At 33.5% G+C, this 27,870-nt stretch overlaps 3 protein-coding genes across 3 annotated transcripts; all 3 read left to right on the top strand.

Annotated features, from left to right (window-relative positions):
- The first annotated feature begins 104 nt into the window (after positions 1-104).
- On the top strand, positions 105-3,153 carry LOC107933955 (protein RETICULATA-RELATED 4, chloroplastic). The gene is made up of 9 exons (XM_016866277.2): positions 105-794; positions 876-1,091; positions 1,278-1,346; positions 1,433-1,564; positions 1,678-1,731; positions 1,821-1,865; positions 2,493-2,632; positions 2,726-2,851; positions 2,948-3,153. The coding sequence occupies exons 1-9, from the start codon at positions 456-458 to the stop codon at positions 2,994-2,996; spliced, it is 1,170 nt and encodes a 389-aa protein (XP_016721766.1). The 5' UTR covers positions 105-455; the 3' UTR covers positions 2,997-3,153.
- Positions 3,154-13,232: 10,079 nt separating this feature from the next.
- LOC121205062 (uncharacterized) lies at positions 13,233-23,092 on the top strand. Its single transcript, XM_041075988.1, has 7 exons — positions 13,233-13,305; positions 13,447-14,194; positions 14,346-14,533; positions 14,615-15,042; positions 15,900-15,999; positions 16,423-16,551; positions 22,884-23,092. The coding sequence occupies exons 1-7, from the start codon at positions 13,233-13,235 to the stop codon at positions 23,090-23,092; spliced, it is 1,875 nt and encodes a 624-aa protein (XP_040931922.1).
- A 1,012-nt stretch (positions 23,093-24,104) lies between these two features.
- On the top strand, positions 24,105-27,361 carry LOC107933967 (CTL-like protein DDB_G0274487). Its single transcript, XM_016866288.2, has 5 exons — positions 24,105-24,398; positions 24,505-24,840; positions 25,153-26,064; positions 26,439-26,672; positions 26,824-27,361. The coding sequence occupies exons 1-5, from the start codon at positions 24,381-24,383 to the stop codon at positions 26,998-27,000; spliced, it is 1,677 nt and encodes a 558-aa protein (XP_016721777.1). The 5' UTR covers positions 24,105-24,380; the 3' UTR covers positions 27,001-27,361.
- Positions 27,362-27,870: the final 509 nt, after the last annotated feature.

Raw genomic sequence — 27,870 nt, 5'->3', positions numbered from 1 at the left:
TGATGAACATGTTGATGAATACGAGTTTATTTAATTTAAGTCCACTCATATAATTTTAAATACATAAAGCAGACGGTAAATTAATTTGTAAGGGAATTTGAAGTAAGTAGCACTGAGTTGAAATGTGATATTAACACTATCGGTGACAAATAGATTTTTGTAATGCAGAAGAGACCTTATACTATAAGGTAATGATGATAATAATAATCAACGGTAATGGCATCGCAGGATGGCGGGTGTAGTTTACAAGTGTGTGAACAAAGTCAACCGTAGTCTTTGCATTGCATCATTGTATCTCCACCTCAGATGAAACACAAGCAAGCGGGCAACCCTTCAACTTCCCATCCCACTTTCTCTTCCCTCTCCCATATCTCAAAGGCCAGAGTGAGCAAACAAACAATAAAACCTCTCTTTTTGCCTTGCCTTTCTTTCCACCCTCTTTGCTGTCCATTTCAATGGCGACCGTTACCTTTTCCACCCGCTCCTACTTTCTCCAATCGCCTTCCCATTCCCACGCTCACCATCATAGACAGCAGAGCTTCTCCATCACTTCCTGCAGTGTCAGCACCGCCAGCATTAGCACCCTCTTCACTCACTACTCTCATTCATTGAAGACTGTCTCCCCAAGTACCCGCAATAAACTCAACCCCTCCACCATAGTTTTCTCCTCAGGAAACGGCGGTATTGGCGGAACTGGCGGCCGTGGTACTGGAGGTGGCGGTGGAGGACATGACGGTCATGACGATCAGGAGAGGTCACGCAATAGATCCGAAGCAATCCTGGCTCTCGCAGATGTACATACACAACTATTTATATACACTGTTCCATATACATAATTATGCTTTTTACGTGCGAAATGTGATGTATATATACAGGCAGGGAGGACGTTTGAGAGTTTGCCCAAGGACGTAGCGGCGGCAATCGAGGCAGGGAGGTTACCGGGATCCATTGTTCATAGGTACTTTGAGTTGGAGAAGTCGCCTGTATTCAGCTGGTTGCTTAATTTCGGAGGGTTTAAGGAACGGTTGCTTGCTGATGATTTGTTTTTGACTAAGGTTGGCATCGAGTGCGGCGTTGGGATTTTCACCAAGGTTGGTAACATTATATTTTTCACTACAGCAATGATATTTTTCCCCTTTTTTCTCCTCCAAATGATTGCCCTTAGGATCCAAGATTCATAGCCAAACTATCCATAATTTTTGAGTTTGATCCCCCCTTTTTTTTTTCTTTTTAATTCCTTTCTGGGATTTTCTCTTATCGGTTGGCGACTTTTTCAGAGCGCAGCAGAGTTGGAAAAGCGCAGAGAAAAGTTCAGGAAAGAACTGGATTTTGTTTTTGCCGATGTGGTATGACTGCATGAAAATAATAATAATAAACAAAGTTGAATAGTATAATTCCATTGGTAACACAAGATTGATTTCCTTGATTTCAGGTGATGGCACTAGTTGCAGATTTCATGCTAGTGTGGCTTCCGGCCCCGACGGTTTCGCTCCGACCACCTATAGCACTCAGTGCCGGACCTATTTCTAAGTTCTTTTACAACTGTCCCGACAATGCTTTCCAGGTTATCGACTATATTTGTTTTGACGTGTGTTTTAAGTTTCTTTTATCTATTAGTGCTATGTAAGCCACACATATTGTTTTATCTTATCTTGAGAATCTTCACTTCAAATGTAGGTGGCTTTGGCAGGAACATCTTACTCATTTTTACAGAGATTTGGTGCTATAGTGGTATATATTTATAAACTTTACTGTGGATCAACTCCATTATTTTATTAATTTCTACATGTTGTAAAACTTATCATGATCTTCCAATGCAGCGTAATGGAGCCAAACTCTTTGGTGTTGGAAGCGGTGCTTCTCTGGTTAGTATATATAAACCCTAAACTCTGCTACTATTATCAGGCTTTGCATCGACAAGGTATTAATTTTAAATTGTTGCAACATTTTAAATATATTAGAATAAAACTATGAGTTACATTACAGTACAAGTTGGTGTAGATTGCTTACCATAACCTTTAGTTACAGAGCTGTTTTTGGATAATAGCAATGCGTGCCACCGAAAATAATGGACCTTCATGCTATTAAAGAGGAATCACGAATTTTATATTGACTATATATATATTATATTGAGAAAGGATTGTTATTGGGATACAAAAGTGCTTGTTGACGTCTCTCTAGTTTAGCTGGGTTGCGAGCGAGTGACCTTATTAGTAGCAAGCTAGGTTCACTGGTAGGCATATATATAAAACAAAGGTCAATTAAGAGGTGTTAGAATTGAAATTTCAGTACTTTTTTTTTTATGCTTAAGTCAGTACAAGTAAATTTTCTAGAATGATAAGTAATAGTCAAAATAATTAGAGGTCATACCTCAATTAAAGTCAAATTCTAATGTTTACAATTGATTCTTAAAAAAATACAATCTAAAGAATCAAAACAAACAAATTCCCATTTGGGTTCCATCATGCAAACTTACATCATTCTTCTTTCAGGTTGGTGTAGGAGTCACAAATACATTGATCAATGCACGAAAGGTTTTTGATAAATCTTTTGCTGAAAAAGCAGAAGACGTGCCCATATTTTCAACAAGTGTCCAGTATGGTGTATACATGTCAATATCTAGCAACCTAAGGTGATCATCATCTTCATCACAAGTCCATAAGTTCTGTATTATATACATCGAACAGGTGATGATACAACATATGCTTATTTTGATTAAACATAGGTACCAAATAATTGCTGGAGTTATTGAACAACGCATACTAGAGCCCTTACTGCACCATCACAAGTTCATTTTGAGTGCAATCTGCTTTGCTGTTCGAACCGGGAACACTTTCTTGGGATCTTTGATGTAAGATATACCACATCGGTTCAAGTCTTAAATGCTTGTATATATTTGGTGTTTGACACTGAAAATCTCTAAGAATTGCTTATAATGTCTGAACAGGTGGGTTGATTATGCACGCTGGGTTGGAGTTCAGAGGTCGAGAGAGTGAGTGATGAAGAGGTGCAGTAACTTTATTTGTGTCATTCATTGTTTTGAGCAAGTTAAATTTTGTTTTGCTTGGAATTTAATGAGGACAAGAGTTTTGTCATTGGAGGGTTTCTGGTTTTCATTTCCAATGATCTATTCAATGGCCTTTCCATTTCCTATATCAGTTGTTATTACTCTCCTTAATTTTACATAGTTATAATCTTCTGGAAATCACCAAAGCCGCAAATTGTCAATTCAGACAACTATATGTAACAACACACCTGCAAAGGATTAATATTAACCGCAGGTTGAAGACAACCTAAGGAAACTTCAATTATCACTTGACAAGATCTACCGTGTTGCATCAGGTTTTAAGCATGAAGTTCAAATAAGAAGTGAGTTTATGTTGAAAATTTTGAGATGTTAATCATCAAAGCAAAATTGCCAGACTGCATATGGCTTCCTCAAAGCAGAATATAACTGACCTGACGGATGCATCACCTATTTGAATTCCACAATGTTTATTACTGGCTAACACATGGTGCGCCATTTGCAAGGGCATACTATAATGCAAATGCAAGCAGAGTCTCAGCCAGATTGGCTGACAAAATCTGCGGCGTATTCTCTATTGATTGGATTCGAGCCACCAGATCACTAGCTTGTAACAGGGTCACCTAAATTATCAGAGACCCTAAACCAGAAAAATTATGAGGAAAATAAAGTAAAAGGTCTCCAAGGAGAATCAGGAATCAAAGTGCAAATACCAGAAAGAACTTGTAGCACAGGCAGTAAAAATGATAAAGCTGCTTCGCCTGGTAGCTTTATGTGATCTTTCAGTCCACTTAAAAGCGCAGTTTTGTCTTGGAAGAACTTCAACGGTTAAAGTCGTCCCTGCATCTTGATGGCCTAGAAAGTACAGCACTACCACGTTTTCCAGTTCCACAGTAAATGAGTTTATTTATATATATATATTTCCTTTGGTGTCTTACAATTGTTTTTTTATAGATTGAATGTTATCTATCTGATTTGTTTTCAAGGGAAAACATAATGCTACGATGAAACCTAGAGGTGACCCAAGATCACAAATAACTGCGACGGGGTGAAAGGCACCCACTCTTGCTAATAGTCATGGAAGGCCCAAACTATTCTATTGTAATTAAAAGATTGGATATAAAAACTTTTAAAAATAATAATTGGAAGATCAACGTGAAGATTTATCCTCACCATCTAACAATTGTTATAATTATGATATTAAGGATTTAAATGACTCTTTTATAAATTCTTTATAATTCTTTATAAGTTTTTATGAATTTTTATAACATTTTTATTAATTTCATATTTATTAGAATTTTTATAATTTTTTATAAAAAAATATAATATTAAACTAAAAGTTTGATTAGTTGATTAATTGATTTTAATAATTAACGTGGTCAAAGTAGTTAATTAGTGACAGAGTAAGAATTTATTATAAAAACTCAATTAGTACTTTCATTTTTTTCTTCACTACCTTTTATACTTATAAGCAGTTAATAATGGTTTTGCCTCATCTTGTTGTGATTATTTTAGTTATTTCTAATTGACATAATAGATACGAAAGAATACTATTAGATATCTCACTTAAATATGTTAGATTGTATTAAGATTAATATTATATTATTATATTTTTAAAAGTTACATGTATAAAGATAAAACATTAAATTTAACCTTTATACTTATTATTATTTAATTTTCTGACTGAACCGAATATTAATTTAATTAGAAAAATTATCAAATTACTTTTACTTTAAAAGATAATTAATTTTTATAAGGATATTTTTGTTTTTATTTTTATTTAATTTTCAAATAAAACAACTAAAAAATATTATTTAATAATAAAACACAAAACTAATAAATTTATGTAAAAATATCTTACCACTAGAGGTGAACATGGGTCGGGTCGGGTCGGGCCGGGCTGGGCTCAATTAAAATTTAGGACTGTTTGCTAGGCCCGGGCCCGGCCCGACCAGAAAAATGGGCCTAAAATTTTACCCAAGCCCGACCCAAATGAAAATACTAAAACCCGAGCCCATATTAATTTTTATATTATTTTTTATATAATTTAAAATATATATAATGTATCAAAAATACTAAAAATATAAAAATAAATATTTTCCAACAAATTAAAAATAAATTTTAAAAAGTATATATGCTTAAATAACACTAAGATAGATGCAACTTAACAATCAAATGTCTCTAAAATAATAACAAAATTAACAAATGTCTTTAAAATAATAACAAAATTAACAATAAAATAAATTTTATACAATATTCAAACAATAACAACAAAATAGTAGCAACATAATAGTAAAATGGTAGCAAAATAGGGAGAAAACAACAAGAAAATAATATTAAAAAAAGTAGATTTTTTTCTTTTAGTGTATTCGGGCCGGGCTTGGGCCAAAAATGCCTTACCCAAGGCCCGGCCCATTTTTCAAACGGGTCTTATTTTTTTTGCCCAAGCCCATTTTTGGGGCCTATATTTTTGCCCAAACCCCCCCAAATTTCAGGCGTGCCTTCGGGCCGGGCCGAATGGCCGGGCCCCTTGATCAGGTCTACTTACCATTCCATCAATAATCATTCCTTGAAATAATTTTAATATAAAATATTTCGAGATGTTATAAAATCTAGTATTTCCTAAAAAACAATTTTAACATATCAAGATGGATAAGCCAGGTCGGATAAATATTCAATTAAGAGTATATAACAAATTTTGTCATCCCTAATTATGAAGTTATACTCATAATCTTTTGATTTTTGTGAAGAATAATAACCATGCTTTGTCAAGAATGTTCTAATCCAAGTAGTCAATACCACAACGATGTACTCATTATTTTTTTAACGAAATTAATATGTATTGATATCGATTTGTTTTGGTGTATTATTTCTTATTTCTGAATCTTCTTGAAAGATATTTAATATATGTATATGAAAATATTTATAAATATTGAATGAATGAGATTAAATAAATTTCAAATGTAAAACATTCAACAATTATATAAAATATTCGTCAATAAACTTTACAAATAAAAATCTATTACTTCAGTCGAAACAACCAAATTTGAGCAGAATGAGTTAATGCGATTGATACAAGCTGTACTTTTCATCTATGCAAACAAGAGAAATGGATATCCTTATTTACTATTGAAACAATGCACATAGATCAATACAGTTGAAATTGGTGCGAAATTGACTTCTTGGTTCTAATTAAGGTGTTCAATTCTGCACCAGTTCCGATTGTACTAGTCTAATAGTAAATCAAAACATTCAAATATTTTTTTGCAACGGTAAAAACTCTAACATGTACCGATCATACTAACTCATTTTGGTCAAATTTGGTCGCATTGGCCAAAATAATGTACACAAATTGTTACATGAATAAACTTGAAAAAAACAGTAAAATTAGGGTAAACTTGTTGTTTAATTTATAGATGATTTATTTTTCCTTGTTTATTTTGAATTATTTTTCCTTGTTTATTTTGAATTGAAATTTTATTTGTGAAGTTTATTGATGATTATTTTATATAATTCATGAAAATTTTGTATTTAAAATTGTTAGGTCCGGAAATACTAAAAGGGGGTGAATTGGTATTTTAAAATTTTTTACAAACTATTTTAAATGATAAGATGAATAGAGAATAACTTGATACAATGAATTTATAGTGGTTCAACCTCAATTACCTAGTTCCATTACCTCAGCTTTACACTAAGAAAAATTTCCCAATTCACTACTAAAATTGATTTCTTTCAAGGAGAAAGTATAACATTTGCAACACTATCTTTTTCTTAAATTTTGGATAGAATCTTTCCCTCCTAGTTTTTATAGTTAAACTATAACTTTTTTAATTTTTATATGTTAACTAAAACCCTGCCAATTTACAGTTGGTGATATGAAAAAGTAAACAAAAATATCTTTACAAGGTGTGTGTTTACAAAAATTAGGCTCTCAAAGAAATGAAAATGAGTGTGATAAAAGATCTAACAATAAGCTCTTAGTGATATATACAAGAGAAAATGAAAGAATAAAGAAATTGAATCTTTTCTTTTGACTTTGATGCTTGGATGTTCAACTCTTATATATTGGTGTGTCTTTGACTTGTATTTCTACCAATGAATAAGTTTGGATGTTTATGGTCGTTGGGGATGAATTCTTGTAACATTCTGATTTTAGGCCTAGTCGGAATAGTGGTTTTGCGACCACAAATCCGATAAGCAAAATTCATTTTTATTATATTTTTATGGTCTACGATTTCACAGAATGATTTCGTGAAAGTTTCGTTCGAAAATTTTGACGTTTGGGCACTCAATTTGGTCAAAAGGACTAAATTGTAAAAAAAGTACAAAAGTTGAGTTCTACATGTTAGAAGTGTCTAATTGTTATGAGTCTTTAAATTAAAGGTCCTTAAATGGTAATTAGGCCATTTTGAAGTTTGTGGACAAAAATGGACATGGTATGATAGGTTTTTAAAAGTTTTTCATTAAAGGCATTTTAGTAAATTAGTAATTAAATGAATTAAAAATGCCAAAATAAGCCAAATTTGCTCATCTTCTTCCTCATGGCCGAATTTTTCATGAAAAATACTATGGCTAGGGTTTTCAAGCTTTCCAAGCTCAATTGTAAGTGATCCCGAGCCCCGTTTTTAATGTTCTTTACATTTTTAAAGTCCCGGTAACATGTTCTAGCTATTTCTACCATTATTTTGAGCTAAGGTTTGTATTTAAAAATTTATCCATGAATGATATACATGTATTTTGATGTTTAATGGTAGAATATGAAGCTTGAAATTGTGTTAAACAACTTTTGCTAAGTGATTTTACGTGAAAACGAGTAAAACGACATAAACGGTAAAAATACCTAATGTTCATAAGTACATGTTAGAGTGAGAATTTGATGTTGTCATAGAAGGGAAAAATGATCAACATGTCATAAAACATAAGAAAATAGGATGAAGTTTAATTTCCGAACCTTGGGGAAAAGTGCAAATATGTAAAAGTTTAGGGGTCAAAATGAAAATTTGTAAAAATATGATTTTTGGACCCGTATGAATAATGTGACTAATTATTAGGCTAAATGTGATTTTATAGATGAAGGAAATCGAGATTCGGGCTTAAATCGAGAAAATACAAGGTTATGGACTAAAATGGTAAATTGCAGTTTCTGGATCGAGGTAAGTTCGTGTGTTAATAATAATGCAATACCATGCATGAATTGTAATTCTCTATTGATATGGCATAAATTGTATGATTTAATATGTTAAGAGAAGTTGATGGATGGTATGTATGATATGGAAAAATGTAATGCTTGTTGTGTCATGTGAAATTGAATGGCAAGTTATTGTTACATGAATTGAGTGTTAAATTACTATTACCTGGGTTGTATGAATTGCTACACGGTTGTACCTGATGAGATTTCAACAAGTTTGTACGTAAATAATTTATCGATTCTTTTTATTTTATTATATTTTATTATTATATTTTATTATCATATGAAATGTGGCCGCCTATAGAATGACTATTTGTTGTAAATTGCAAATTGAAAAAGGACTATGAATAAATTTGTAACATGTTGGAAAGTGAGGAATCTCCTGGTTGAGCCTTCGGAATAGAAACGATACGAATGATCTATTGTGAGGTCACGTGTGTAGTACTAAGTGCAGGCTACTATGCGTACCCGATAACTTCAATCACGTGTGTAGTACTAAGTGCAGGCTACTACGTGTATCAGATGGTTAGGTCACGTGTGTAGTATTAAGTGCAGGCTACTACGTGTACCAGATAATTGGTCGCATGTGTAGTACTAAGTGCAGGCTACTATGCGTACTAGATAGCCTTGTCTACAAGTGTGAAAATATGTGCAGGCAACTGAGTATCAGTTATTATTCCGAAGAGTTCAACGGGAAAATCGATTAAGTAAAAATTCATGTAAACATGATTATATGATGAATAAGTGCAGGTATATGTTTATGAAAATTATGAGCAATGTGCTCGATTTTTGAGTGAACTTCGATAAGACAAAATGAATTAAGTGAAATTATGTAAGAGTGAATTTTAGTAGTAAAACAGTGTTGGACAGCAGTAGTTGCATGACTTTGAAAATTCAACAAAAATTGTGTAAGTTGAATTAAATTTCAAAAAAATTATGGAATTAAATATTAATGAGTCTATTTTCATATAAAAGAAACAGGGGGAGCAAAAGAGTTCTATATCATGTGATATTCTAATTTTTGTGAGACAGTGTCAGAATGAATTCGAGATCCCCTGTTCTGACTTGGAAAAATTGTTAAAACTTGTACAAAAATAATTATGAGTTATATTTTATATGAATAGAATCTTAAATGAGTCTAATTTCAGGAGGAATGGATGGAAACATCATCCGAGTCCCGAAATATGAGATAAATAATTTTTAGTGAAGAGAGGGCAGAACTGTTGGACAGCAAAACAGGGGAAACTTTAATGAATAAACTGTACTAATTGGCTAAACCAAAAATTCTGGAAATTTTATGGGAGCAAGATATATGAGTCTAGTTTCAAGGAAAATTAACGAAACTAAATTTGGAGTTTTGTAGCTTCTGATATGAATGATTTAGTAACTGTAACTCGATAAAACAGCTTAACCTGAACATGTGTAATTGTACAATTATAGTGTTTTATCTTGAAAAGCATGTTAGTAATTGCTTATTAATTTCATATGGACTTACTAAGCATAAAGCTTACCCATCCTCTCCATTTCTTTAGTATTGGCAGGTCGGCTCGAGGTTGGAGATCGTCAGAGGCAAAATCACACTATCAAACTATCATTTTTGGGAGAATTAATTTAAATATTAGAAATATCAAGAGAGTGGCATGTATAGGAAGTTGGTTTGTGATATGTATTATTATTATGATTTTGACCATACGTATCAGTCTGCATTGAGTTATTGTATATGATCATGAGATGTGGTCCTTATCCATTATGGTTTATAAGTTTAATTAATCATGCCATGTCCTATGTTTTGATGTGATGATATAGTTAGCTTTGTTTGTTATGCATGATTGGTAATACATCAGGTAAGTTAAATGCAGGCTAGTGGATCATGAATTAAATGGAAATGAGTAATGTTGCCTTGAATATGGATGTTTAATGGACAAATTGGTAACTACGTTATGATGGTATAAAATGAGAATAAGATTTAGCATGTCTAGTTCTAATTAATGTAAGAATGTATATTATATACAAGATGATAAGCAAATATGTTGAAAGTGAATGACATGTTATTGCATGATTATGGATGTGTAAGTGCTCATTTATGCCACGTTATATGTCTTTGAATATGAGTCTATGCATGTGTTCGAAAAGTTTTGAATTAAATGAAATTTTATGGCCCGCTTTTCATCTATGTGTATGGTTAAGTCTGGTTGTAACGGCCTAATTTTCAGTGGTGTCGGAAATGGTGATTTGAGATCACTAAATTCGACAAATAAGATTGAACAAGATAGTAATTTAATATTTATGAGTCAAGTAAGAATTTAGAAGAATTTGTGAAATGGTGAAATTAGTGAATTAAAAGAATTTATTAGGTCAAACGGGTCAAAAATGAGGTATCGAGAACTCAAAGTTGAAAATCAAGCTATAAATATTTTTATAAATATTTATGGAGTGTCATTGAGTTAGTATTAAAGTTCAGTTAGAAAATTTTAACGTTTGGATGGCTAATTAATTAAAAAGGACTAAATTGAAAATAGCGCAAAATTTGTTAAATTGTGAGTAAATAGCTTAAGTATTTAAAAATATGGATTTAAAGAGCAATTAGACCCAAAGGTTAATGGCTGGACGGTTTGGGTATGAAATAAGCAAGAAAACAATGTGAACAAGGGGCAAAATTGGAAATAGCATAAAAGTTAATAGTTAAATAATGATTGAATTGAAAAATCTAGACATTTCTTCATATTTTCTCAGCCAAAACGCCATAGAAGGTCTGGAGAAAGCTGGTTTTTCATATTCTTACATCATGTGAGTTTAATTCTTACTTTTCTTGATAATTTTTATGTTTTTATGACTTTTACAATTAGGTCCACTTGTAGAATTCATTAGTTTTTGATTTTATGGGTGAAATTGGAAGTTACCCTGGATGGATAAGGGAATTTTATGATGAATTATTATGAAATTTAAGTTCTAATTTCATATTAAGGTGGTTTTATTAAGTGATTTTGATAGGAAATGATATTTAGGACCTAATTGTGAAAAAGTTGTGAATTGAAGGTTTCTGTTGAAATTAAGAATATAAAAGGTTTTGAAATAGTTTATAATGATAAAATAAAGTGTTAATTGAGAAAAATTAGTTCAATTGATGGGTGAATTGAGCAGGGACTAATTGTGAAAACTGTAAATTTTGGGGTAAAAGTGTAATTTTGAAATTTGAACAGCATAAATTGTGAAGTGAAATAGAATTGAAATGGATGCTAATGAAGGAATGATTTTATAATTATAGATCAAGAAAACGAACAGAATCGTGGAAAGGAGAAAATTCAAGAATAGTCCCTGAATTTCTATGACTTTTGCAAATTAGTCCAGGTAAGTTCATATGGCAAAGTTCAATGTTTTGATATGAAAATCTTATGATTGTTAAAGTATTTTATTGTTGATGAATACTATCAATTTGCAGTAACTAATGAATAATGTGTAACTAAAAGTACAAATTAGTAGGAACAATGGATTTGAGTGCTTCTATTCTGTGACCCTGATGAATTTACAAAAAATATGTGATAAGTGTGCCCGTTTAAGACCATAGCTGGGCTATGGCATCGGTGCAATGTGATAATGTGACTCTGTATAAGACCATAGCTGGGCTATGGCATCGGTATAATGTGATAATGTGATTCCATATAAGACCATGTCTGGGATATGGCTTCGGTATGATATGTGAACCGTGTAAGACCATGGCAAGGCTATGGCTTCGGTGTGTGATGCGTAACAATGCGAAAGTCCATAGTTTACTATGGCAATGTGATAATGAAGCACTCAATTCCCTTATTGTTCCCTAATTTGACAATGAAGTAAATGAGAAATGGGCCTAAGGGAGTTAAATTGTGAGTAGCCATATGGAAATTATTCCAATGAGTTATTAATGAAATTGTGATTTGGAGGATGAAATAGTTAAACTAATAGATATATGATTGTGTACGATATTTGATATGATTTGTGTTTATATGCCTATGAGCTTACTAAGCTTCAATAAGCTTACTTGTGTGTGTTTAATATTTTTATGTAGATTGACTTGAAGTGAAGTGGGTAGATCGGATCAACACAACAGGGCACACTATTCAGATCAATTCTGGTAGTTTTTGTTTTATGTTTAAAGATTTATATGGCATGTATAGAGTTTGAATGAATTGAAGTAAAGATGTTATGAACTAGTTAACAATATTTGTACTAAAACAGTTTTTGGTAAGTAGCAGTAGTTTGACTTTGAAAATTCACCATAAATTGTGGAAATTGAGTTAAGGGCTGGAAAAAAATGAGATTAAATCCTAATGAGTCTAGTTTCATAAAGAGGAAACGGTGCATGCAATTGGATTTTATGTTATGAGATATTTAAATTGTGGTGAGACAGAGTCTGAATGACTTTGAGTTCCCCTGTTCTGATTTTAGAAAATCATTAAAAATTGCACAAAATGAATTATGAGTCATACTGTATATGTATGGATTCATAATTGGGTCTATTTTTAAGAGAAACAAACGGCATGGTTATTTGAATTTTGTTCAGAGAGAAATTTGGTTCGTAGTGCACATGGGTCAAAGTAGCCAAACCCTGAAACAGGGGAGGATTTAACTAATAAACTGTACTAATTGGACCAACCAAAAATTATAAAAAAAATTGGTAAGTAGATATATTAGTATAAATTCGGGGAAAATTTACGGATTTGGGTTTCGAGTTTTATAACTCGAGATATGAATTATTTAACAACTATGACGCAGTTGGACAGCTTGTCTGAAAATATAAATTATCTAAATTTGGTTAAGTGCTCAAATAAGTTTAGTAGTGCCTTGTGCTCGACTCCGGCAACGGTCTCGGGTAAGGGGCGTTACATTTATTGGTATCAGAGCTTCGGTTTAGCCGATTCTTGAAATATGTATGATGTGAAAAGTGTCTAGAATTACATGCCATATAAATCTGTGATAGTGTGCTGTGTATGATCCGATCTAATCCTTGTTTTTATTATAGATTATCTTCGATTTGAAAAGATGTCAGATAGACCAGAACAAACTGAGCAAGAAGAAGTTAATAGCAGAGTACAAACCTCTGAACAAGGAACAAGTAGTGAAGCTCCGATTTCATTGATGCGAGAACAAGAACTCAAAAATATGATTTATGGATTCATGAATCAGTGGTATAATGAGAATGTGCGAGAAAGAAATCAGACTACATAACCTCCTTCCCCTATCTCAACATCTGTAGTACCCCCGGTTGCTCCTCCACCTCCTCCGACAACTGAATCTGGCAAATGTTCTCCATTTGAAAAGCTCAGAAAACATGGGGCTGAAGAATTTCGGGGAAGAACAGATGATGACCCCGTTAAAGCTGAATATTGGTTACAAAGTATAATGAGGGTTTTTAAGCAAATGGCGTGCTCACCAGATGATTACTTAATATGTGCCGTGTCATTATTGAAAGAAGAAGCTTATAATTGGTGGGAAACAATAGAAGCTGTTGTACCGGCTGAGAAGATCACTTGGGAATTTTTTCAAAATGAATTTAAGAAGAAATATGTCGGTAGAAGATATCTGGATAAGAAGAAAAGAGAATTTCTCGACTTGCGACAGGGAAATAAGTCAGTGGCTGAATGTGAAAGAGAATTTGTTTATCTGAGCAAATATGCTCGAGATATAGTACCCACAGAAGAAGAAATGTGTATCAGATTTGAAGAAGGGCTTAATGATGAGATTAAAATGATGATAGGGGGCATTGAGATACGAGAATTTGTTGTTCTATCAGATCGTGCTCAGAAGCTTGAAGAAGTATATAATAAAAAGATGCAACGAGATAGAAGAAGTAAAGAATCTTTCAAAAGAAGTGCATCTAAGTCATTTTCGGCTTTACTAGTGAAGAAATCTAAAGAGGAATTCAGTCGAGCCACTTCAGTACCGGAAAGATTAGGAAAAGTAGGCCAAGACAATCTGATTACAAAGCATCTGACAGACCTGCTGTTAGTGTGGGTAGTGTACAAAATACCCAAAGGCCTAAGTGTCAACATTGTGGAAGAAGTCACCCCGGTGAATGTAGAAGTAAGTTAGGGGCTTGTTATAAATGTGGGGCCACTGATCACTTTATTCGTGATTGTCCCCAATTACAAGTAGAAGAAGTGGAACAGAGGGAGAAACAGAAAATTCTTCCTCAAAAAGGAAGACGCTCTGGTCAGAGCAGTGCTACAGGGGCTACTCGTTCGGGTATGAAAGATACTCTAGCCGATCAGAAGTTAGGGCTCCTGCTCGTACTTATGCCATTCGAGCGAGAGAAGAAGCAACAGCTCCAGATGTAATTACTGGTACTTTCTATCTTTATGATGTTCCTGTGTATGCTTTAATAGACCCTGGGTCTACTCATTCATATATTTGCACTATGTTAGCATCTGAAAAGAACTTATTTGTTGAGCCTACTGATTATGATGTACAAGTTACAAATCCGTTAGGTCAAAGTGTAGTAGTTAATTTAATATGTCATAACTGTCCACTGAAAGTTAAGGGCTGTGATTTCCCCGCTGATTTGATGCTGCTACCCTTTCGTGAATTTGATATTATCTTGGGCATGAACTGGTTAACGAAACATGACGCGGTAGTGAATTGTCGAGAAAAACGAATTAGCTTGAAATGTCAAACAGGAGATATTGTTTTGGTTGAGTCTGGGAATTTGGATGACATGGTTAGAATGATTTCCTTTACGTCTGCTCAGAAATTGTTGCGTAAAGGAAATGAGGCTTATTTAGCCTATATTCTTGATACTCGAAGTTCTAAATCAAAGTTAGAGCAACTATCTGTTGTAAATGAATTCATGGATGTATTTCCTGAAGAATTACCAGGTTTACCACCCGATAGAGAAGTTGAGTTCGTGATAGATGTGCTTCCAGGAACAGCTCTCATATCAGTGACACCGTATAGAATGGCTCCAGCAGAATTAAGAGAGTTAAAAGTGCAGTTGCAAGAACTGTTAGACAAAGGGTTTATCAGATCGATTATGTCACCATGGGGTGCACCTGTCTTATTTGTGAAAAAGAAGGATGGTTCATTGAGGCTGTGCATAGATTACAGGCAGCTGAATAAGGTAACAATTAAAATAAATATCCTTTGCCTCGTATTGATGATTTATTCGATCAGCTTAAGGATGCTACAGTGTTTTCAAAAATAGATCTCAGATCTGGGTATTATCAGTTAAAGGTAAAGGAATGTGATGTACCGAAAACAACTTTTAGAACTTGGTATGGTCATTATGAGTTCTTAGTTATGCCATTCGGTTTGACAAATGCTCCTGCTGCTTTTATGGATTTAATGAATCGAATTTTCCAGTCTTACCTGGATAGATTTGTGGTTGTGTTTATTGACGATATACTGATCTATTCAAAGACAGAATCCGAGTATGCTCAGCACTTGAGAATTGTACTACAGATATTAAGAGAAAAATAGTTATATGCAAAATTTAGTAAATGTGAATTTTGGCTTCATGAAGTGGGATTCTTGGGTCACATTGTGTCAGTTGATGGTATACGGGTAGATCCGAGTAAGGTGTCAGCGGTGATTAATTGGAAAACTCCAAAGAATGTTACGGAAGTGCAAAGTTTCCTTGGATTAGCTAGTTACTATCATCGATTTGTGAAAGATTTTTCACTGATTGCTTCACCGATAACTAAATTATTACAGAAGAATGTTGAGTTTGTATGGTCTGATGAGTTCCAACAAAGTTTTGATCAATTAAAGAAAATGTTGACAGAGGCTCCGGTGTTAACTCAGTCTGAATCAGGTGTGCCATATGTAGTATATAGTGATGCGTCTCTGAATGGTTTAGGTTGTGTATTGATGCAGTCAGGAAAAGTTGTAGCATATGCTTCTCGACAGTTGAAACCACATGAGAGGAACTACCCTACACATGATCTTGAATTAGCTGTCATAGTATTTGCTTTAAAAATTTGGAGACACTACCTATATGGAGAGAAATGTTATGTGTATACAGACCATAAAAGTTTGAAATATTTAATGTCGCAGAAAGAGCTGAATTTGAGACAGAGGCGATGGTTAGAGCTGTTGAAAGATTACGATCTTATCATTGATTATCATCTGGGTAAGGCAAATGTAGTGGCAGATGCACTTAGTCGGAAATCATCATTATTTGCTCTTCGGACGTTAAATGCTCATTTGTCTGTTAATGAAAATGGTTCTATATTAGCTGAATTAAAGACAAAACCAGTATTCTTTCAACGAATTCGGGAATTGCAAGATGAAGATCCGAAGTTGGTGTTGAAACGACAAATGGTTCGGGATAATTTGAACTTAGATTACTCTATTGATAATAGTGGTATGTTATACCATCGTAATAGAATTTGTGTCCCGAATAATCTAAAATTGAAGAAGGATATCTTATCAGAGGCTCATAGTAGTATGTACTCGATTCATCCGGGTAGTACGAAGATGTATTGTGATTTGAAAAAAATGTATTGGTGGCCTGGTATGAAACGGGAAATTTGTGAATTTGTGGCAAAATGTTTAATCTGTCAACAGGTAAAAGCTGAACATCAAGTGCCTATAGGTTTTGTTACAACCCGTAATGATTCCAGAATGGAAGTGGGAACATGTGACGATGGATTTTGTATCTGGATTGCCAGTGACTCCGAAGAAAAAAGATTCGATTTGGGTGATAGTAGATAGATGCACTAAATCGGCGCATTTTATTCCGGTCAGAACAGATTTTTCACTTGATAAGTTAGCGGAATTATATGTGTCAGAAATTGTGATATTACATGGGGTGCCGACATCAATTATTTCTGATCGAGATCTGAGGTTTACTTCGAGATTTTGGAATAAACTACAGGAAGCTTTAGGTACTAAGTTAAAATTTAGTACAGCTTTTCACCCTCAGACAGATGGACAATCAGAGCGAGTGATTCAGATTTTGGAAGATATGTTAAGGTGTTGTATACTCGAGTTTAGTGGCAGTTGGGAAAGGTACTTACCTTTAGCTGAATTTGCTTATAATAACAGTTATCAAGCTAGTATCAAAATGGCACCGTTTGAAGCTCTGTATGGAAGGAAGTGCAGAACCCCGTTGTATTGGTCAGAATTAAGTGAATCGAAATTAGTCGGAGTAGATTTAATTCGGGAAACTGAAGAGAAAGTTCAGATTATTCGGGAAAGTTTGAAAGTTGCTTCCGATCGTCAAAAGTCATATGAAGATTTGAAAAGAAGAGATATAGAGTTCAATGTGGGTGATCATGTGTTCTTGAAAGTTTCTCCGTGGAAAAAAGTTTTACGGTTTGGTAGAAAAGGAAAGCTTAGTCCACGATTTATCGGACCATACGAAATCATTGAGAGGATCGGTCCGGTAGCTTATAGATTGGCCTTGCCTCCAGAACTTGAGAAGATCCATAATGTATTTCATGTACCTATGTTGAGACGATATAGATCAGACCCTTCACATGTGATTCCTCATACTGAGATAGAGCTACAATCAGATATGACTTATTTAGAGGAACCAGTGAAAATGTTAGCTCGAGAAGTTAAAGAACTACGGAATAAACGAGTACCGTTAGTAAAAGTGTTATGGCATCGACATGGATTGGAGGAGGCAACCTGGGAAACAGAGGAGTCAATGAGATCATAGTATCCAAATCTGTTTTCAGGTAACAAATTTCGAGGATGAAATTTTTAAAGGGGGAGAGTTGTAACGGCCTAATTTTTAGTGGTGTCGGAAATGGTGATTTGAGATCACTAAATTCGACAAATAAGATTGAACAAGATAGTAATTTAATATTTATGAGTCAAGTAAGAATTTAGAAGAATTTGTGAAATGGTGAAATTAGTGAATTAAAAGAATTTATTAGGTCAAACGGGTCAAAAATGAGGTATCGAGACCTCAAAGTTGAAAATCGAGCTATAAATATTTTTATAAATATTTATGGAGTGTCATTGAGTTAGTATTAAAGTTTCGTTAGAAAATTTTAACGTTTGGATGGCTAATTAATTAAAAAGGACTAAATTGAAAATAGCGCAAAATTTGTTAAATTGTGAGTAAATAGCTTAAGTATTTAAAAATATGGATTTAAAGAGCAATTAGACCCAAAGGTTAATGGCTGGACGGTTTGGGTATGAAATAAGCAAGAAAACAATGTGAACAAGGGGCAAAATTGGAAATAGCATAAAAGTTAATAGTTAAATAATGATTGAATTGAAAAATCTAGACATTTCTTCATATTTTCTCAGCCAAAACGCCATAGAAGGTCTGGAGAAAGCTGATTTTTCATATTTTTACACCATGTGAGTTTAATTCTTACTTTTCTTGATAATTTTTATGTTTTTATGACTTTTACAATTAGGTCCACTTGTAGAATTCATTAGTTTTTGATTTTATGGGTGAAATTGGAAGTTACCCTGGATGGATAAGGGAATTTTATGATGAATTATTATGAAATTTAAGTTCTGATTTCATATTAAGGTGGTTTTATTAAGTGATTTTGATAGGAAATGATATTTAGGACCTAATTGTGAAAAAGTTGTGAATTGAAGGTTTCTGTTGAAATTAAGAATATAAAAGGTTTTAAAATAGTTTATAATGATAAAATAAAGTGTTAATTGAGAAAAATTAGTTCAATTGATGGGTGAATTGAGCAGGGACTAAATTGTGAAAACTGTAAATTTTGGGGTAAAAGTACAATTTTGAAATTTGAACAGCATAAATTGTGAAGTGAAATAGAATTGAAATGGATGCTAATGAAGGAATGATTTTATAATTATAGATCAAGAAAACGAACTGAATCGTGGAAAGGAGAAAATTCAAGAATAGTCCCTGAATTTCTATGACTTTTGCAAATTAGTCCAGGTAAGTTCATATGGCAAAGTTCAATGTTTTGATATGAAAATCTTATGATTGTTAAAGTATTTTATTGTTGATGAATACTATCAATTTGCAGTAACTAATGAATAATGTGTAACTAAAAGTACAAATTAGTAGGAACAATGGATTTGAGTGCTTCTATTCTGTGACCCTGATGAATTGGCGAAAAATATTTGATAAGTGTGCCCGTTTAAGACCATAGCTGGGCTATGGCATCGGTGCAATGTGATAATGTGACTCCGTATAAGACCATAGCTGGGCTATGGCATCAGTATAATGTGATAATGTGATTCCGTATAAGACCATGTCTGGGATATGGCTTCGGTATGATATGTGAACCGTGTAAAACCATGGCAAGGCTATGGCTTCGGTGTGTGATGCGTAACAATGCGAAAGTCCATAGTTTACTATGGCAATGTGATAATGAAGCACTCAATTCCCTTATTGTTCCCTAATTTGACAATGAAGTAAATGAGAAATGGGCCTAAGGGAGTTAAATTGTGAGTAGCCATATGGAAATTATTCCAATGAGTTATTAATGAAATTGTGATTTGGAGGATGAAATAGTTAAACTAATAGATATATGATTGTGTACGATATTTGATATGATTTGTGTTTATATGCCTATGAGCTTACTAAGCTTCAATAAGCTTACTTGTGTGTGTTTAATATTTTTATGTAGATTGACTTGAAGTGAAGTGGGTAGATCGGATCAACACAACAGGGCACACTATTCAGATCAATTCTGGTAGTTTTTGTTTTATGTTTAAAGATTTATATGGCATGTATAGAGTTTGAATGAATTGAAGTAAAGATGTTATGAACTAGTTAACAATATTTGTACTAAAACAGTTTTTGGTAAGTAGCAGTAGTTTGATTTTGAAAATTCACCATAAATTGTGGAAATTGAGTTAAGGGCTGGAAAAAAATGAGATTAAAGCCTAATGAGTCTAGTTTCATATAGAGGAAACGGTGCATGCAATTGGATTTTATGTTATGAGATATTTAAATTGTAGTGAGACAGAGTCTGAATGACTTTGAGTTCCCCTGTTCTGATTTTAGAAAATCATTAAAAATTGCACAAAATTAATTATGAGTCATACTGTATATGTATGGATTCATCATTGGGTCTATTTTTAAGAGAAACAAACGGCATGGTTATTTGAATTTTGTTCAGAGAGAAATTTGGTTCGTAGTGCACAGGGGTTAAAGTAGCCAAACCCTGAAACAGGGGAGGATTTAACTAATAAACTGTACTAATTGGACCAACCAAAAATTATAAAAAAAATTGGTAAGTAGATATATGAGTATAAATTCGGGGAAAATTTACGGATTTGGGTTTTGAGTTTTATAACTCGAGATATGAATTATTTAACAACTATGACGCAGTTGGACAGCTTGTCTGAAAAGTATGATATAAATTATCTAAATTTGGTTAAGTGCTCAAATAAGTTTAGTAGTGCCTTGTGCTTGACTCCGGCAACGGTCTCGGGTAAGGGGCGTTACACTGGTAATGCCTCGTACTCTGTTCCGGCCTTAGATACGAGTAAGGGGTGTTACAATTCTAGCCATTGAAAACATTAAATTTGAACTTAAAAATTGTCCCTACAATGTATGTCTCGAGACTTAACTGAAAAATAGTCGTTGGTGAGCCATGTTGAGATATGTAAGCCTATGTCTCTAGAAATGCAACCCTTGAAGCAAAACTTTTGTTTTAAACTTGCATGTCTTGAGATTTAGAGTCCTACGCCTTGAGACTTAACTACGAAAGTATCTTAAAAGCATATTGCACACTTTAAAACACTTAAATTAAAAAAATATTGAAAACATATTTTTTTTAATACATTGCAATTCTTTAAAAATGTTTTAAAGTTTTCAATCATATTTTTACCAAATGGCTTAAAAATAAATAATTAAAATTTATGCATTATATAATTGAGATATTAAAATTAACAAAAATAAATTATTTAATCTTATTTATTTAGTATATTTAAATAAACTTATACTAATGTATACAAATTCTAACAAACAAACAAACCAAAAAAAAAAAAAACGTATGTACCGTACCATACTGCCTTAATTCAAATCTAGAAGTTGAGAAATGTTTCTTTCTTTCTAGAAATATTTTTTCTTTTCAAGGTACATATAATGATTTTATTAATTTTAAATTTTATATTTTTTAAATGAGTTAATTTTAGTTTTTTTTTTTAATTTTTAATTTTAATCTTTATTTAAATTATAATTAAATTATAATTACTATTAATCTTATACTTTGTGTAGAATTATAGATTTAATCTATTTATCAATTTAATCATTCTTAATTTTTATGCCTTTTGAATTTTAAAATTTTTAATATTAATACAAATAACAATAATAAATCCATTAACTAGCTCTTTTGTGTATAATACATGAAAATAACAAGTTGACATAAAGTTACTCGTGATAATATGTTTGTGACATATGTTTTTGAAAACAACAAAAAAAACTTAATAAATTTAAAAAAAAAATATCAAATACTGAAATTTTAATATTTGAAAAGTACAAAGACTAAAAATATCAAATTAAAGTATAATAACTAAATTAATAATTTAGTCATAATACAAGAACTAATAGCATAATTTAATCTTGAAGAAAATTAGAAGCAAGGTTGGATACGATATTGGGCATTGAATAATCCAAAGTTGCAGAATGAAGAAATAATGGGCATTACCATTTTAAAGTGGGCCATGAGGGTACGTTACCCTCGGCTTCTTTTCCCTTAACCAAAAATAAGTTAGATCATAAAAAGACATGACCTGACACGTAGGATAAGTTGAAGTGGATCCAAGTCATCCAAACTTGAACCCATTTCCCATTTCACTGTTGTCAACGTTGCCTAAAGCTATGGTGGGGAAACACACGCGCCAACATTCTGCCACGTGAACCGCTTTTGTAGCATATAAAACTGTTATTACTGGAACACCAATGATGTCTGCATGTCAGCAGATCCTGGGGCCCGTATCTCTCTATCTGTAACATAATATTTGATACATTTAATACAATTAAAGCCTTAGAACAACAGTTTTAAGTTAAACAAAGTATTCACGTCACAACTTTTTTAGATTCATTCTTTCATCATGTACCTATCTTGGGAGCATCTATTTCAAAAAGCAACATTTTACCTTCAAAATTACTTTCCCTTTTGCTAGTGCTAGGGATGGGTTTCTTTTTCCATGATTCCATTTGCCTACGTATAGTACAGATTTACCATTATATGTTCATCAAGTTTTGTTTGAATAAAGTCTTATTGAAACTATGTTGTCAAGGACGTGGGACAACAAGTAAATGATCTAATGCCACAAATATCAGACGGACATCAAGTTTGACACGCTCAAAGCAGGACAAGGTGAGAGGATGAGTCAATCTTGAGGCATTTTGGGTTCCAAAGCTAAAAAAAAAAAAAAAAATCACGTGAATAAATTCACTATTCATCAATTTCCATCTTTCATTCATTCTTACTCAAATTACTAACTTACACTAGAGAACAATTGAAATACCAACTCCCACCCACCTTAACTCATCCCTCTTTCCTGTAGTCCACCTTCACAACCCAGTTTCCAACTCCAAACTTTCATTAACAGTTAGAACCATCTCATGCTCTATAGCACTAAATGTGCTTTCATACAAGTCTTGATTTAGTGAAGTTATATATTTTTACTATAGTAAAAATATAATTTTAATAATTTTTAGATAAAAATTTCAAAATTTAAGGGGAGCTCCAGCCCTGCAGAAATAAAAAGATAAACCTGTTTTACAAGTAGATTTCTGTGTAATGGGAGGGAGGCTACTCTCTGGTGGAACATTCATTGGTGAGAGAGTGTTGAATAATGGATGGGCCACAATCGTGGTACATAATAATTTCATTGCCTATTGCCTAATGATGAAAAAGCAGAGCAACCCCACAATTAATGTGACTGGAAAACGTAGAAACAAAAGAATGGTGGAGGAAAGATGTGGGGGAAGGAATTAATGTTTATTGTGAAAGAATTCCACACCTTATCTGAGCTCACCATAGGTGTGGTGTGGGATTGTTGTTCCTTGCACGGCCTGTGAACTTAATAAGGATAAATAATACTTGTATTTTCTCTGCCACTTGTCTACACTATTTTGTGACTACTCAAACTATTATTTCTTTTCTTCTATTAAATTATGATAATTAGGTAAATATATGAATTCCTTTTACAAGTTCTGACACATGCCAATTTATTTTGTCATCTTTAAGAGCCAGAGTCCATCAATTTGAAATTCACAGTCAAACCAATGACAATAACAGTAAAAATATATTTACCTATAATACAAATTTTATCACTCAATTACTTATTTATTTTAATTCTTCTAGTGTCTAATTCATTTATAACATCAACTTAATTAAGTGTTCAAATAACTAGTATAAATATACAATTAATAAAATATGTATGTTAAAATAAAAATGTATAAAAAAAAAGATCAAAATAAAATTTTTGTCAAATAATAAAATTAACATTTTATTAATACAATTGATGTGGGTTTAAATATCTCTATAAATATATTTTTATTAGTTTTTTAAATAAAAAATTAAAATATTTTTACTAATATAATTTATCTTAAATATAAAAATATAATTTTATAATTTTTCTAATTTAATGTTTGGTCAAAACATCACTCCATCTAAATCATCACCTTAAATAATAATATAAATTACATGTGATAAATTTGTGTAAATTAAAAATATTTATATGATCTAATATTAATATTTTCGTTCAAAAAATAATATAATATTATAAGAACTTTTAAGAAATAATAAATTAAAAAATGAAACCCGAGCCTCCCTCCGGGGGGTTGGAGTTCTTGCCTTCTTCGGACTCCATGGAGGGGTAGAAAGGTAAAATAAAAGATGCGGTCAAAAAATGACAACGGTCGATTTAGGATTCGGTGCTTCCCACGCTCTAGAATAGAGCGTGGGCGGTTATTAAAAGAACAAGGTGGGTACGCCTCAATTGAAACATGTGGCAAATGGCAAAAACAACAATGGCATAGCAGTAATGGCAGTAAAGTAACCTTCAGAAAATTTTTTTTTTTTAACAGTCAAAATGCATCACCCCCCAGAAAAAAAAACACTAAGACATCACCTACCAACAAAAAGGAAAAATATTACAATGTAGTTACCTGTATCATACAAACCAAAAAATCCAACGACATAGATAAACACTTCACGTTTTCGGATCGTCACCCTTTCTTCGTCTCCGCCGTCTCCTGAATTTGACGTCATCATCGCCGCCATGGGTGCCACTGAACATGTAAAACTGTTGACTCCCCTTTATTCTTTTCTTCTTGTTTTCTTTGGAAGGCAGGCGGGTTTTCCTTCTTGTTTAGTAATTTACCTTTTTAGCGGCTTTGATGCAGGTGGTGGAAGGCGAAAATAAGGAAGGAAGGAAAGAAGATGGAAAAGAAAGGGTGGATGAGGTGGTAGAGGAGGAGAAGGAGGGAGAGAAATTGGACTTGGAGAAAGGACCAGTTGGAGCTGTTATTGTCGAAGACAGCAAGGGTTTAGAGAGATTTGAAGACGAAAGAGACCATTTTCATGTCTCAATGTTGCAGAGGTTGAACCCTACAAATCCTTTAAGGATTGTCATTAATGGTGGTACTAGAGTTGCTACTCCTTCCCCTTCTCAGTCTTCTCGGTTTCAGCCTACTCCTCCTCCTCCTCGTTCTCAGCCTCGTTCGACACCGACCCCACAAGTAAGCCCTTTCAAGAATCCAACTTTGGGCACCTTCATTCTTACTAGAAGAAGGGTTTTCTTTTTTTTTTTTTTTGGTGGTGGGGGGGAATTTTCAGTAAAAAAAAGTAAAGCAAAAGCTTATTTTCAGCTAGTATTTAATATGAAATTTATGTCATGTTACTGAAGTTAGAGACATGCATCTTAAATTCATGAAATAAATGAGAAGGGAAAAAAAATTCATCCTATGTTGTAAGAATTTCTTGAAATTGCTGCAGAAAAAAATCAGTAATTGACTTCAAATTTCTTGGTTATTTTCCCCTTCTTGTGCCAGCCATCAGTGACAACACTGAACTCAAGAAGATTCACCAACAAACTAGCCCTATTACTGTACTTGGTGCATAAGGTTGCGGCTATAGCACTAGTCTGCTTTCTTATATTCAAGGGAATCCAAGGTCTAATAGATGGATCCAACCCTGCAAAACGAAAAGAGGAAAGGGTTCTTAAATATTTGTTGCCACAAGTTGAAGCTGCATCTTTACTAAGCATTACTCTTGCATTTGCTTGGCAAAAGGCTTTGCGGGAATGGCCTCAAATCATGGTTTACTTCATCCTGTGGTGCACCTTCTTCATGTCTTTATCAGCTGGCATCCTTCTGATTTGCTTCCAAAAGCCCGCCACAGATGGTGTTGGGGTTTGCTTTATTGCCTTTGCAATTGGTAATGGTTTGTATGCTTGTTGGGTCTCCCAGCGAGTCGGTTTTTGTTGCAAAGTGTTGCTGAAATCACTGGAACCGGTCGACAAATTCCGTGATTTGAACCAACCAGCGTATTGGATGCTTGGGGCTGGATTCTTGTGGATGTCCCTATGGATCTTGGCTGTAGTTGGGGCCTTGAATTTCTACTACCCAGCATTGGTTATAATTGCATTACTCTTAAGCTTGTGTTGGACAACTGAAGTGATGAGGAATGTAGTTAATTTAACTGTTAGCAGAGTGATTGCTTTGTATTATCTAAGAGGAATGCAGTCTAACACTCAGTTTTGCTTCCAAAGAGCCTTGACCCGGAATCTCGGAAGTGCTTGTCTTGGTTCCTTATTCGTGCCAGCAATCGAAGCCATGAGAATTATTGCCAGAGGCTTGAATTTGCTTGAAGGAGAAGATGAATTCATGTTCTCTTGTGCTCATTGCTGTCTCAACGTTATGCAATCCATCTTCAGATATGGAAATGGATGGGCATATGTACAGGTAGTCAAACAAGTCATGAACTTCCCTTCAGAATTACTTTTGATATGCTTGGATTAGTTGCAGGGTTCATTCTCAAGTACCATTATCTTCATTCTTCAATGTTGTCATTAATTGTTGAGATGAATTTTGGGTCAAAAGGATCCATTCCAGTCAAATGTTTTTATGTTTATCTTTTACTTTTAAGAACTAAGGCCATTTATGTATTTATCAACAACCTATTCCTTTTTTATCTTTTTATAATTTGAGCCCTTCCTGTTTTGGATTACTTGCTTTTCAATCAACATCCGAAAACTGGTTTTGTTTGTGGTCCATGATTAAGGATTAATGTTAAACTACGTTATTAACTATTTAAAAACCAACCCTATTAACTGCAGATAGCTGCCTATGGAAAAGGTTTCGTTAGGGCATCACAAGATACTTGGGCACTTTTTGAGAGGGAAGAAATGGAACCCATTGTAGATTCTGACATGATGAGCGCGATTTGCTTCCTTACAGGCGTTTGCAGTGGCTCGATTTGTGTTATTATGGTGGCTGCTTGGACTGCTAAAGTCCACCAACCATTCACTGCCACCATCTCCCTCCTTGCATTCTTCATTGGATACCTCATGGTTAGCATCTCCTATAGGATTATTCCCATTTTTTAATTAAGAAATTGTGATTGTGTGATCAACTTGCATAATATATGTGTGCATGTTTATTATATGACTCAGCTCCATGATTGATCTAATTTAAAATTTATTATAAAATTGGCATTGACAGACGAGGATCGCAATGGCATTGCCCCATGCATGTGTGAGCTGTTACTACGTCTGCTATGCTGAAAATCCTGAGAACCGATTGTTTGATAAAACAATAAAAGAACGTCTGGAGTTGATTAAGGCTGGTCGGGATGTGGTGGTGCCGACACCTCGTGTTCCCCGTCGATTTACGAGATAGCCACTGCTGGTGAGAGCTAAAAAGAGAAAAGTCTACGATTTTCCTACACATGTATATACGGAAATTATGTAGGAAAATGGGCCATACTTCCAAAATTTAGCAGGCAATGGTCAGTTTCAATGGGGGTGGCATGGGGACTCAAATAAGGCCAACTACTCTCTTGAGGTAAAAATTAATCCAGGGTGGCCCTGGTGGCTGGCTGGTGAGGAAAGGCGAATTTTGAATGTAAAAAGCTTAACCATCATTGGAGTGTGGAGAGCCCACTGAGATTCCAACCTGCAAAGCTACAATGACAATGTTTATTTTCGTCATTTTCTTGGTTGTATTTATAATGATAATAATAATAATTATTTTTTCTGCATATACGTTTAGGATATCACGTTAAAAATGCTCCAATTAATTTATTACTTTCCTACCTACCATTATTTAGTTGAATTTTACTACTACTTCTATCACTTCCAAGCCTTAATTAATTAGTCTTAATGTGAAAGGAAGGGAATATCATGGGTGGTACAAAACAAGGAGTCAGCATTATAAAATAAGCAGCTTCATTAAATTAATTGCCATACCAGAGCTATAATATGGAAACTAAATCAAATCAAGATTCAAGGCAATGGGATGCCTTTTTTCTGATCTCCGGATTTTGTCTGTATAGACTTAAACAATACAAGTTAACCGGATTCTTGTGGTTGTGGAATGTTAAAAGTTCTATTTTATGAGAATAGCATCTTTACTTTGGGGGGTCGGGGTTTCACTATCAGAATGTCAATGGATGCCATTGTCAACATATTTTTCTTGTGATAATGGAGTTTGATTGAACGTTTGAAAGGGATCGTTAGCAATTAAGGATTCCAAGTGTTTTCCACTAAT

The sequence above is a fragment of the Gossypium hirsutum genome, chromosome A08, assembly GCF_007990345.1.
Source record: "Gossypium hirsutum isolate 1008001.06 chromosome A08, Gossypium_hirsutum_v2.1, whole genome shotgun sequence".
NCBI lineage: Eukaryota > Viridiplantae > Streptophyta > Magnoliopsida > Malvales > Malvaceae > Gossypium > Gossypium hirsutum.
The sequence above is the reverse complement of the archived record's forward strand: the minus strand, read 5'-3'. Positions and strand labels throughout refer to the sequence as shown.

Bases quoted from the DNA above. Each gene is read 5' to 3' on its own strand.
- LOC107933955 (XM_016866277.2), top strand. From the start codon at position 456: ATGGCGACCGTTACCTTTTCCACCCGCTCCTACTTTCTCCAATCGCCT. The intron at 1,347-1,432 runs GTATGACTGCAT...CCTTGATTTCAG, and splicing joins ATTTTGTTTTTGCCGATGTG to GTGATGGCACTAGTTGCAGA. The intron at 2,852-2,947 runs GTAAGATATACC...ATGTCTGAACAG, and splicing joins ACTTTCTTGGGATCTTTGAT to GTGGGTTGATTATGCACGCT.
- LOC121205062 (XM_041075988.1), top strand. From the start codon at position 13,233: ATGTCAGATAGACCAGAACAAACTGAGCAAGAAGAAGTTAATAGCAGA. The intron at 13,306-13,446 runs GTAGTGAAGCTC...CAACATCTGTAG, and splicing joins AACCTCTGAACAAGGAACAA to TACCCCCGGTTGCTCCTCCA. The intron at 16,552-22,883 runs GTATGTTATACC...TTTTACAAGTAG, and splicing joins TTACTCTATTGATAATAGTG to ATTTCTGTGTAATGGGAGGG.
- LOC107933967 (XM_016866288.2), top strand. The intron at 24,841-25,152 runs GTAAGCCCTTTC...TTCTTGTGCCAG, and splicing joins GTTCGACACCGACCCCACAA to CCATCAGTGACAACACTGAA. The intron at 26,673-26,823 runs GTTAGCATCTCC...TGGCATTGACAG, and splicing joins TCTTCATTGGATACCTCATG to ACGAGGATCGCAATGGCATT.